General features: G+C 53.1%; 1 protein-coding gene across 3 annotated transcripts; it reads right to left on the reverse strand.

Moving 5' to 3' along the window:
• Positions 1-1978: 1978 nt before the first annotated feature.
• Positions 1979-12410, reverse strand: DMTN (dematin actin binding protein). Of its 3 annotated transcripts, XM_008577105.1 has the most exons (14): positions 12281-12409; positions 11785-11940; positions 10817-10861; positions 10338-10437; positions 9980-10036; positions 9597-9749; positions 8909-9036; positions 8209-8314; positions 4316-4380; positions 4097-4145; positions 3930-3937; positions 3677-3742; positions 3360-3440; positions 1979-3194 (listed from the first exon to the last, which is right to left on the reverse strand). In XM_008577105.1, the coding sequence occupies exons 1-14, from the start codon at positions 12386-12388 to the stop codon at positions 3081-3083; spliced, it is 1236 nt and encodes a 411-aa protein (XP_008575327.1). In that variant the 5' UTR covers positions 12389-12409; the 3' UTR covers positions 1979-3080. The 3 variants fall into 3 exon arrangements, with proteins under 3 accessions (XP_008575327.1, XP_008575330.1, XP_008575328.1); XM_008577108.1 differs by lacking the exon at positions 3677-3742 and having other exon boundaries at positions 12281-12410; XM_008577106.1 differs by lacking the exon at positions 9980-10036.
• Between the last annotated feature and the right edge of the window lie 75 nt (positions 12411-12485).

Consider the following 12485-nt stretch of genomic DNA (forward strand, 5'->3'; position numbering starts at 1 on the left):
TACTGTGCAACCAAATACAGTAATAAATACAGTGCTTGATAGAAGTGCAACTGTCAAATATATATATATCTTTTTTTTTTTTTTCCCTTTTGTCTTTTTTCGTGACTGGCAACGGATCGCAACCCTCAGTGTCGCGCCCGCCGGGACCGGCAATGGGATCGCAACCCTCGGGGTTGCGCCCGCACCTCGCTCAGCCAGTGAGCGGCCGGCCTGTATGTGGGATCCGAACCCTCGGCAGGAGCGCCACCGCGCTCCCAAGCGGCGCACTGTAGCAGTGCACCACCGGGCGGGCCCTATATATATAAAACTCTTAAGACATTCTTTATTCATCAAAAAGCTTTCATTCTTATTGATTTCGTAACTATAAAATTCAACTTATAAGTGTATTCTAATTACTAATAGTAAGATCTATTTTTAAAACATTTAAAAAAATGTTTTGCTACTAAAAAGGTTAGAAACCACTGCACTAGGTAATCTCCCAGGTTTTGCATGTCTGTGTTGGGCATAGGAGGTACTGAGAGCGTCTCCCTAAGACTTTGCTTTAGAGACACAAAGCTCCCTAAATTTTGAGCCGTCCTAAATTCTCAAGAACTTAAAATCCTTTAGGATTTAGCTGCAAATCTGCCCGTACATTCTACCACAAACATTTCCCAATTAACAGTGATCAGATGCTGCCTTCAGCACCCCTCGAGCTCAGTGACCTTGACATTGGTCCCAATGGCCTGGGAGTTCCATATAGATGGGCGTGACAGCCTTGTTACTACTGTATCCCCATGCCCAGAACAGGGACCGCCTCCAAACACTCACTGAATGTCTGACAGTGGGATCATTCCTCTCTCTCTGCACTTCCTAGTCCGCCCTCCTCTGCTTCCCCTAAAGAGACAACCGTAGATGTTGGGAAAGTCTGGGTTAGAAGTCAGGAAGCTCAGGTGTTTGTCTCCATCCTCCCCTTGGGCTTCAGATGACATCTCTTTTCCACAATTTTCTCATTTGCTAAAAGGACTAAAATGATCTGTTGACTTCACAGGTTTGTGGACAGGATAAAACAATGTCGTGGATGCAACAGAACTCCTACAACTTAAAATAATCGTTCACATTTCAGTGATTTGCATCCATTTTGCTTTTGTTTCAGCCACAGGGGCTAGAAACTCATCTAGGGACTTGGGTCAGGGCCCAGCTCCAATGTTAGGTTCACAACATGGGCACCCCTCCAACTCACTGGGTCCCTCTGACCACAGGCCTCTTCATGTATGCAGTCATGGTCAGTTCTAGCCAGGTAAGGCCGGCCCCTCCCCCCATGAGCTCCCACACCCACGGTCCTCCTCCTGATCTTCCCATCACAGCTGCACCCCTCAACCCCCACCCTTAGACATGCAGTTCCACGTCTGTTCCCCTTGAGAGGACTTGCCAATTCTACCAAGACCAAATCACCACCGTGCTCCCTTGGGCTCCACTTGACCCTTGCTCCTGCTATATTTCATCAGCCATTTCTCCATGCCTTAGTTTCCCCTGTCTGGTCCTGGACTATCAGCTCACTGCATGCTCCTCTTCTGTGTGTTTGGCCTCCTCATTGAACTGGGAGCACCTGGGCCCTGGGGGGCATGATCACATCAGATATTGATGAGCTTGACCGCCCAAGTGAGCGTTTCAGGACTTGGTGGAGGACAGAGGTGGTCTCCCCTCCTCGCTGGCTTGCATAGCAGGCTCTATCTCAGGTATAGGCTCCCACCATCCCCCAAACACAAAGATTTCTGACCTACTGCCACCATCACAGAGCTGCTGAAGGACAGGAACCTGATGGGACCCTGCCTAGACTAGCCCCTGCTCTGTGGCCCAGGGCCGGGGGTAGAATAGTGTGTGTGCCACGTCCTACAACTCTATGTGCCCCCATCGGAACCCTCGTTCCCATGGCTGCCCCTCAGTCTGACAGCACCTGTCCCTCTCACCCAGGTCTGGTGGCTCATAAAGAACAAACAGATTTAGGGACCCAATGCAAACTTTTAATTCCAAGCAGAGTCCACCTCCCCCAGCATTATCACACACACAGTGGAAAGGGGTGCCAGGGTCTGGGCAGAAACAAAACCCGGACCTGGCAAAAATATATATGTAATTATGTACACATATGTATTCAGAGAGGAGTAAAGCTGGGAGTGTGATCAAGGTAGGGCAGAGAGGTGAGGAAAGCAGCTGGGGGCACTCCAATAAATTACATTCTTTAGAGAGCATAGTGAGGGATGCATGGGGATGGTGGGATCTGTCAGCCGGGACGCTCAGAAATGTCCCAAGCCTGGCCTCTTGATCCCATCCAAGGGACACTGAAGGCCTGGGCTCTGCCCGGTACCTGGGTTGGTGCGAGAAGGTAGAATTCCAGCTGGCTTTGCCTGGAGGCAGGTGCTGGCTAGGGCTTTGTATAGGCGGCATCTCCACTCAAAGCCAAGGCTTCCGGGGAAGCCACGGGGCTGGAGCAAGAGGCTTTGAAGCTTGCAGGTCGCAAGTAGAGGACAGGGCAAGCTGGAGGGCAGGTGACCTCCCTGCTGAAGGTCGAGCTGCAGCCTGCTCCTGAAGCAGAAGGCCTAGGTGCAGAGAGGCTGTCAGAAGCGGGTAGAGGAGGAGTGCTCGGGTGTGCACAGGGTCCTGGAGCTCTCCCTGCCTGGCGCTTCCCACCCCAGCCTCCTTCCACCCATCCTCGGAGACAGCAGACTGGTCAGACTGGCTGACCGCCAGTCCCCTCCCTTTCCCCTCACCCTCTCCTGGGGACCTTCCCATTGGGGTGAGGGACAGGAAGAGGGTGCAAACATTAACTCTGTGTGTGCTGGAGTCCAGACTGGGTTTGCCCTGTGCAGTGAAGACCAGGGATGAGAGAAGGAGGCCCCCAGGCCCAGTATGGAAAGAAAGTCTCTGCCCCACCGGACTGCAGAGACCTTGGCTCCCCTTCCACATGAGGATCCGAGCGCACCCCACTTCCGGCCCACTTCCCACCGCTCCCAGCCCGCCAGGGGAAGCGGAGGCTTTGGGGTCTGTGACTCCAGCTCCAGAGCCCTGAAGCAGCAGGGTGAGGGGGCAGTCACGGGCAGGGGCGATCAGAAAAGAGAGGCCTTCTTCTTCAGTTCATTCCTCTTCCAAAGAGCCAGCTTGCTAAACTCTTCTGGAGACATGGCAAATACCCTTGAGAAGTCCTCGGCGGATAGATGCCTCTGTAAGGGGACACACAGAGGCAGCTTAGGGAAAGGAGGTACATGTGGGGGCTGTGCTGAGTGACGAAGGGGACACTCAAATAAAGAAGCCCTGGGTCTTCTCCACCGGGTAGGGAGGATGCCTGTGCCGGCCCTGCACCCGTGCGGTGCATTTTCCCTGCATACCTCAAGCCTCATCCGGTCCACACCTGGAGGCAGCTTGGTTCGTCCCTTGTTGGTCACCACCAGCATTTCATAGGGATAGATCTGGGGGCAGGGGGTGGGGAGGGGCAATCTTAGGCTCATCAAATTTCCTGTCAACATAACCTCTCGACTTCCTATCCCCTTATCCATATGCAGAGGCCGCTGGGGTTCATGCCATCTTGCCATCCCTGCTGTCCCTCCCGTCACCAGCTCTAGGAGGACCCCGTAGCGCATTCCACTTGCCTGGCTTCTCCCCAGCCGCCACCCCCCCCACTGGGGTGAGTTCCCTTGCCCCTCACCTTCTGCTCCAGCACACAGGGCAGGGAGGTCCCCCGGTCCATCCTCCCCCTCTGGCCCTCTCCGTTCTGGGGAGACCAAAGCCGCAGTGAGCCAGAATGGAGCAGGGAGACCTTCCCAGCCTTACCCCAGGCTTCTCGCATCTTCAGTCTCTGCCAAGTGACGCCATGGCCCCACACCCCCCTTCCCACACACTTCTAGTCGCCTGGCCCTGGCTGCTGGTGCACCACCTGTTCCCCTGCAGGAGCCACTCACCTGCAGACCTGGGGGAGAGAAAAGTCATTGTGAGAGGCAGCTCCGGGGTTGCCAGTCCTCCAGGCCTCCCAGCTCAGCCTCCCCAACCACTCCTGCCCACTCGCAGACACAGCCGCCCAGGGAGCCTGTGTAAGCCCCTTGCCCAGCTCTGTGTCTCTGCATCTCACCTGGGCTCCCAGTCTCACTCCCCGATGGGCTGAAGTCTGTGGACTGTAGCTAGACAGGACACAAAGGGATCAGAGGAAGCTGGGGATAGTCCTCATTGGTCCTCTTGACTTTGAGGGTCTCCCCACTCCCCAAGGATGCCCAAGTGGCTCAGTCACTCAGAAGTCCCCAACAAGCATTCCTCTCCCACAGAGTCTGTATCTCCGGCCGTGAGACCTTACCCGGCTCAGGGTGGTCCTGCCATAGGCAGGGAGAGAAGATGACTTGGACGTTCCGGTGTGCAAGGCTGGAAGAGAGCAAGAGGCCCCAGGTTCAGTCCCTCTGGCCCCGACAGTCCTTCCTGAGAGGGCGCTCTCGCTGGCCTTCCCCTGCCAGGGCAGGGCAGTGAAGGGTGAAGCTGGGACCCTGGTGGGCTTCGCTGGCTTCCAGCTTCTGCCCGTTGCCAGCAAGTGACACAGTGCTGGCGATTCTGAACCGTCTATAACGCCTTCCCTCTTCTCTCTAACTAGTAAGGCACTAAATAAGCAACTGGGCCAAATGTCTGAGTGTTAGAATTGATCGTCAGCCGAAGCTGAGGCTCACTATCATAAAATGAACCTTGGGATCTACACATAAATCTAAAATCTAATCAAAATAATGGAATTACAATTTTTTAACATTGTTAATAATGAAATTTTCAGCGTTTGACATTATACTCCAGAAACAGTCCTTTCCTCGGTATCACTGGCTGCCACGTTGCACCAGCCGTCAATATACTTCACATCTGCATCCCTGTGTCACTCTCAATGTGCACATTTAATACGATCTCTAATTTTTCAAGCACTGCAGGTTACAATTCAAGAAAATGTGTGTTCGATAATGTGTCTTCCTAGAAAGAACCTTGTACCTAAGATTCTTAGCTTGGGCAGATCTCAAAATGCCTTCATCTCCAATGACTAGAAATGGTTGGCATTCTATAGCAACTATTTTTTTTTCCTTTTTGTCTTTTTTTACTGACCGGCAACGGGATCGCAACCCTAGGTGTTGCACCCGCACCGCGCTCAGCCAGTGAGCGGGAACCGGTCTCCACATGGGATCCAAACCCTCGGCGGGAGCGCCGCCGCACTCCCAAGGGGCGCACTTCTCCAGTGTGCCACTGGGCCAGCCCTATAGCAACTATTTTGACAAGCACTTTTGTTTAAGTGTTTAGCCTCCATAGATTCAAAACTATACAGAACTATCTTCTTTTTCTTTTTCTTTCTTTTTGGGCCAGCCCTATAGCAACTATTTTGACAAGCACTTTTGTTTAAATGTTTAGCCTCCATAGATTCAAAACTATACAGAACTATCTTCTTTTTCTTTTTCTTTCTTTTTTTTGTTTTTTTGGCAGCTGGCAGGTACGGGGATCTGAACCCCTGACCTTGGTTATCTTCTTAGAACATTCCTATATCTGTTGCTTAAAAGTTCAATTGGTCAGAAAAAAAATGGGCTTGGGGGACCTCATTATCTCTTCCTAGCACTTATTTTTATATGGAAAATTATTAGCTTTCACAATCACCATTCATTATGGAAACATTCCACTCTTATAATAATGAGTATACATTTACACTTCGACTGACAAAATTTCAACCTTCGAAGCACATATAAAGATTTTTCAGTCCAAATTACTTATAGAATGCTCATTTATGTTTGAAAGCGACTATTCCAATGTTACCATTAAATTAGAGTGAAGCTGTTAAGGCTGATTAGCTATGACAGTAACCTACGCAATCATGATCATTGATCACATACAAGTTCAGGGATGCCAAAAATGACGTTAATGGAGGCATTTGGCTATTCAACTTTAGGAGGCCAAAATAGAAGTTAAAGAGCTAATTCTGGCTGAACAGATTCCAGTGGAACACTGAGACCGAATCCAACCTTTGGGGCTTCAGGCCTTCACTGTTGATCATGACTCTGACCGCCCACACTGAAACAGCATCCTGGGACGCTGTGGACAGCCTAGCCACGCATTAACCTCACAGCTCCTGGGATCCCCCAGTCCCAGTGGCTTCCACCCCACATCAGACGACCCTTTCAAAGGGCCTCGCTCTAGATCTGGCATCAGCCACACTGCTCCACCTGGAAACTGTGAGCCTGGACATCCCACTCAGTGGCCACAGCCGCCTCCTGCTCGGCCTCCCCCCTCCCCCCTGGCTCATCGATCTCATGGGGTCCTCCAGTTTCTTCACCCCCTCTCACAGCCCTCTTGGCCTTCTGTCCACACCTACGCAGCTTCAGCCCTGTGGCTGGATACATTAACCACCTTTACCGGCACCTCCGTGGCACAGCCTGGCCCCTGTTCCTCAGCACCTTCCTCACAAAATGCTATCCCCGGATCATCCCAACCCCTCCTGTCCCAGGCCGTGGAGATAAAATCCACAGCACGCAGACCAGCATCACCGCACAGGTGAAGTCCTGCCCATTTCCCATTCCCCTCTTAGCTATTCCAAGCCTTCCCCAGTCTCACCCAGCCTCACCCCCTTACGCTCTGCAGGCAACATCAACTTGTCACGTGGTCTGCTCCCAGGTCCGCGACCCCAACTCTTGGAGAATGAGGCCTTTCAAGTTGGCCTCCGAGGCCTGGTCTCCTTCCTGGGCTCCTCTAAACCAGCTTTCCAGATGGATCTTTAATGGATCTGTTCCCAGGACACAGCCCTGGTGGCCTCCCCTTCCCTTCTCTCTGCACAATCTCATCTTTCTTCATCTTACTGCTACACAGAAGCTGAAGACCCTAGAGCCTCCAACTAGCTCAACTCAGCTCCTGCCACGTGGGGCACTTCAAACCCAACACATCCAAAACCAGTCTCTTCCCCTTTCCCTGAAATTCTGCCTTTTTCATGATCTCAGTTCCAAGTCTGTCATCACCCAGCCCTCCAGACAAAAACCCCGACTCCTCCCTCCCTCCCTCCCCATGTCCAATCCAGTGGATTTGATCCCCTATGTGTTTCTCAAATCCTTTCCCTTCTCTCTAGACCCATGTATGTTTTCAGCTCTCACCCAGACACTGGATAGTGTGGTAGGCTGTTTCCAAAGATGGCCCATGCCATGCCATCACCTCCCATCCTGCATGCCTTTTGCAATGAGACCGTGAGGTTCCTCCATTCGAGAGGCAGAGTCAAATAAAAAAAAAAAAAAAAAAGAAAGAAAGAAAAAGAAAAAAATGCCTGGCTGGTTTGCTCACTTTGTTGGAGGTAGTGTTGATAACACCGGGGTCAAGGACTCAGATCCCCTTACTGGCCAGGCACAAAAGAAATGCGGGGGGAGGGCAGAGTCTATCATCCCTCCCCTTGATCCAGGTTGCCAATAGAATGCCACAGAAGTGATGATGTGTGGCTTCCAAGGCCAGGCTTTCAGAGGCCTTGTAGATTCCATTTTGGGGTTCTCAGATCTCTCCCTGTCCTCTCCAGCACCGTGCTCTAGGGAATTCATGGCACAGCGTTCAGCTGGGGCTCACCCCTCTCTCTGGCCTCCCTGCCCACCACTCCATGGGCAATCTTCTGCTTTGTAATCCCAGGCTCCTGGAGGTCTCTGAACCAGCAGGATGGCTCACATTCCCTGCCTTCGTTCCTACATTCCTACACTGTTCCTGATGTCTGTGGTGGCCTTCTCCCCCACTCACTTTGTCTCATCCCTCAAGACTTGGCTGAGCCCCTAGGCCCTGTGACTGTTCTCCTGAAGTGCACACTGCACGACACCTGCCACACTGCCCTGAAACCTGGTGTCCATGACAGTTTTCCCCACTGGCCACAAGCTACTGGAGGTCAGGAATGTATGTTCTCACTCTTGACATCCCCAGTGCCTAGCTCGTGGTAGACCTTCAGTTCATGTTTGTTAAATTAAACTAAATGTACTAATTCTGCTTCAGTTGATGTTTATATATATATATATATATATATATATTTTTTTTTTTTTTTAAAGAGGCAGTGAACTTGAACAGCTGATACTATTTTTTATCAGCTAATCTTGTTCTTTGACTGGTATTCTTGCCCCAAGAAAAACATGAGCACCTTGGGCTGGGGACCCTATCTTCTATGTCCAACAACTCACAGGCGAATACAGCCTGGTGGTTCCGAGCCCCCTCCGAGGCACTCACAGGTATGGAAGGGTGTCCGGTCAGGCAGGGAACGGGTTTTTCTCCGGATGGGCAACGACTTTTCCATCTCTTCTTTCAAGATCATTTTTCCCAAGTTGGAAGTAACCTGCGAAGGGAGACAGGAACATGGAGCCAAGACTTAGCTACTCGCCCATCATCTCCAAAGGGCCGGAGCTGGATATCGGCAGGCAGGACCAGGGACATTTTCCTCTCCTGTCTGATGCACAGTCACACTGGGTTCCACACCCTGGACAGCAAGGAGATGCTTTGTGGAGCCTGAGCTCCTTGATGGAGCTCCACCCCAGTAGCCTCCCTGTCCCATGCCACCTGCCCAGAGCATGGGCCCATGTCACTGTCATTGGTCTTCCCATGGCTCTCAGCACTCTCTCCTCCCCTGGAAACCAGCAGCCACATTCTCCTCCTTTCTCTTCCCATCAACTACTCATTCTGCTGAAGCCTGCACTGGTGGGGCCACTCTCTGCTGCACTTTTGACCCTAATATCAAGTAGCATCCCCTCAAAAGCAGTATAAAGTCCAGTGTCCCTTCAAAACTGGCAACCTGGAATCGTGGGAATGAAGGAGGATGTCTCTGCTCTAACAAGGATGCCTTTCTGGCATGAACCCCTTTAGATCAGTTACGGAACCAGAACTTTTGCCCCCAGGAAGACACGGGGGGTGTGTGTGTGTAGCGAGATGCTACCTTACTGAGTTCCTCTTTCTGACGCTCCCTGAGAGCCTTCATCTCCTCTCCTGAGTCATCTTCTTCCTCCTCCTCCTCCTCCTCCTCCACGCCCCTCCGAGATGCCTTCCGCTTCCTCCATTCTGTCTCTAGGAGACACAGGCAAACGTGGGCACAGCTGTCAATCAACCATTTGCTCAACAACCATTTAGCAGGGGCTGGCTCTGGGCACAGCACTTGGGCCGGACCTTGATGAGGACACTACAAATTATTTCTTAAAAATAAGAGTAACGTTTCCTTGCCTCTCCGTGAAGCTAGGAAGGAAATATACATGGAAACATACACACACACACTCACACTTGAACTTAAATTTGCTGGGGACCAAGACCTTCTCTTATTTATCTTTCTCTCTCTCAGAACTCCTATCATAGAGCCCGGAATGCAGTAAAAGTTTAATAAATGTCTATTGAGTGATCAAATAAAGAAATGGAAAGTAAGGAATCACTGATAAATAGGGAGTGCAGGGAATGGGTGAGCAACTGGCCTGGAGGGTGGGGGGATCATGAAGATGGGAAAAAGCCTTTGAAGACACCACAGGGGACAGGGTAGGGATGGAGGTGGGTTTCAAAATGGGGCTCCAACAGGGGCCAAGAGGGAGGCGCAGGGAGGTGTCTTGGACTCCCCTTCCCCGTCTCCCCGGTTCTCCTACCCACAACGGCCAGTGATGGGGGGCAGGGCCAGTAGTCCGTTTCGATCTTGGCTGGCTGGTTAGGGTCCGGGGGTTGGGCCGCGGGGAACTTGGACGACTCAATGATGAGGTCCTCGATGAGGTGCTTGCTCTGGGGGCTGCCTCCCATGGACTCTGCAGACGGAGGCCGGAGTCAGACCATGGGCACCTGCCCCGAGGCCAACTTGGCTCCCCTTTGGCCCCAACTCCCTCACCTCTCCCCCTCCACCCCTGTGAGAGCACAGGGCACGTAGCATGTGCTGTTATGACAGTTATTCTCCCATCACCCTCCCCGCCAGCCCTCAGCACATGGCACAACGTCTCAGCATGAGGCAGGAAGGCTGAGAAGTGGGGCACTCCCTCACCTCTCTGCTTATAGATGGGTGGCTTCTTATAGATGTTGGAATCTGGGCGGGTGGTCTCTGTGAGGGGGAGCAAGAGCGGATGAGAAGAGGGTGTGCCAACGGAGGGGGGACGGGAGGAGGAGGACATTCACCAGTTCCCTTGAGGGGCTGGGATTTGCTGCACTTTTCTGCTTGGGTGGGAGGGAAGAAGCAACAGGCCCGCCCTCTCTGGGGGTTCCTGACATCATGAGGTCTGGCTAGATCTGTGGTGAGTATATACCCCCAAGAGTAGGGATATGACAGGAAAGAGTTTGGGGTTCTTGAAGGAAAAACTGAGCTGGGATCTGAAGGACGGAGCTGCGCTGACTGTGAAACCTACCAGGATGGTGGAAATGGGGCAGGCTGGTCCGGGGTGTGCCGGTGGTTCTCAGGGCTGAAGCCTGAGAGATGATTCCAGGGGACTTGCTCTCCGTCCACACCTGCAGAGCAGAAGTGTTAGGCTCCCAGGTGCCCCACTGTACCCCCGAACCCACACACACACTGCTTCACCTCACGCCACCCCTCTCTGACCTCCCACCCTGGCAGCCTGCATCCCCTCAACCCCAGGGGAATGTTGTGGCAGAGAAAGGGTATCCCAGGTCTCATCCTACTGATGGTGCCTGGCTCAGAGACAGAGGGTTAAACGAGGCCCTAGGTCAGACAGACAGATGGACACTGCTGGCCCGTGACTGGCTGGGGTCTGCTGATTCTGTCATCCCCTGAGCTCTGCAGAGCTCCATCTGGACATGGGTGGGAAAGGGGAGCGGGGGGCCCCATTGGAGCAGGGCTGGGCAAGTTTCAGGTTTGGGGCAAACTCACCTCTGGGGATGGTGGGGGGGATGTGGATTTGGGTGACAGTGAGCGCTGTGAATGGAGAGGAGGCTGGTCAGAGGCAGAGGGTTGGATTAAACCCTCATCCCTAGAACACCAAAGGGGCCACTTCACCCCCCACCCAACTGGGCACCCTTTCCTGGCCAATTTCCTGGCCACCTCTCTCCCTCAGGTCCTTGCCACCTCCCAGTGCTGGCCTTCCACCTCCTTCCTAGTTTTCCTCCTGGACAAAGTCCTAAGTCCTTCCACATGAGGCACGAGGAAGCACAGGGACCTTGGAACAGTGGGCTTGATGCTCTGAGGGCTGATGGAAGAACAGCTATGGATGGCCCTGTCCTAACAGCTGAATGACGGCTGGCAGGGACAATACCACCATGCATCCAGGCATGAAGGCCAGGCTACTTGACTGGGTATTTAGGGTCCCACAGTCTAGCTCCATGTCACTGCCCAGCCATGACACTCTGCTGTTCTTGAATACAGTTGACAGAGCACCTGCCTATGCATAACCTCATGCATCCCAACTACTTTATGGGACAGGCTAGCAGAGGTATCACCTCCACTTTATAGGAAAGGAAACCGAGGCCACAACATCACACAGTTCCCTCAGCTAGGACTTCTGGCTGCTAAGTTCAGGCTTCTGAGCTCTTTCCCCAAAATTTGCTCTCTGCCCATTCCCACCCTTTTCCTACACAACCCCTCTCTGTGCTGCTGCCTTGAAATGTGGCCTCCCCTGCTCTACAGCCAACCTGCACTCCAGCCTTGAGCCCATCTCTGCCTGCTCTCCACCAGCACTTGGCCAGTTGATCGGCTGACTGACTGGATGGTTCCTGTGCACAGATCCCCTGCTTGTTTTGCCAAGGCTCCAGGACACAAAGCATGAGAATGATTCTGTCTACGATCCCATGGGGCTGGGGGAACCCTTCCCCCAAGTCCTGTCCAAGAGGACCCTCTCTCACCTCCCGGCTTCTGGGCAGCTCCACGTGTTCCAGGAGGGAATAGGTAAAGTGAGGCTCGTAGATCATGAGATCAGGCCGCTCAATGTCCAGGATGGCCTTGTCCTTGGGGATGGCAGCCAGGTCCTTATAGCCTAGCACCTGATTGGCCATCTTGGCCTGAAGGGAAATGGTGCAAATGGGACAGATGTGCCGAAAGCCTTTCCAGACAAAGTCACAGTTCATTACTAAGAACACTAGCTGCCGTTTTGGATGTTAACAATTGCATAATTTTAATGTTAAGGATTTAGGTAGTTCCTTAAAAAATGATAGACCTCCACCTAGCACTTTCAGTGCAACGACACCAGACCAGTAGAAGGGGGGTGTGGGGAAACTTCTCTGGACTCCTGGATTCTCTCTGCCATCGGGGAGGCTCTGGGTGGAGCCGCCCAGCAGCGAGCAGTCCCCCGGCCTCCCCGCTCCCAGCCTGAGGGTGCAGGTGGCTGACAGGGGTACTCACCACGATGCTGGAGGGTGAGCCGGGCACGCTGGAGTCTCGGGAGGAGCTGACGCTCCCGGGGGACGTCAGGGGTTGCTGGGGAGAGCGAGAAGGCGGGCGCGTGGGCATGTACGTGGGGCGGGGGCGGGCTGCCCTAGGCCTTGGGGCCCCGGCGCGCTGCGCTCGCGGGACCACCAGGTGGCGCCGTCGACTCCCGAGCCGACCC

The sequence above is a fragment of the Galeopterus variegatus genome, unplaced genomic scaffold (assembly GCF_000696425.1).
Source record: "Galeopterus variegatus unplaced genomic scaffold, G_variegatus-3.0.2 Scaffold1451, whole genome shotgun sequence".
Classification (NCBI taxonomy): domain Eukaryota; kingdom Metazoa; phylum Chordata; class Mammalia; order Dermoptera; family Cynocephalidae; genus Galeopterus; species Galeopterus variegatus.

What these genes read in the sequence shown, in the direction of transcription:
- DMTN (XM_008577105.1), bottom strand. Translation starts at nt 12,388, where the DNA reads ATGCCCACGCGCCCGCCTTCTCGCTCTCCCCAGCAACCCCTGACGTCC. An exon ending in ACCCATCTATAAGCAGAGAG is followed by an intron (nt 9,750 to 9,979) that starts GTGAGGGAGTGC and finishes CTCCGTCTGCAG; the next exon opens with AGTCCATGGGAGGCAGCCCC. An exon ending in CCGGACACCCTTCCATACCT is followed by an intron (nt 4,381 to 8,208) that starts GTGAGTGCCTCG and finishes GCTCTCTTCCAG; the next exon opens with CCTTGCACACCGGAACGTCC.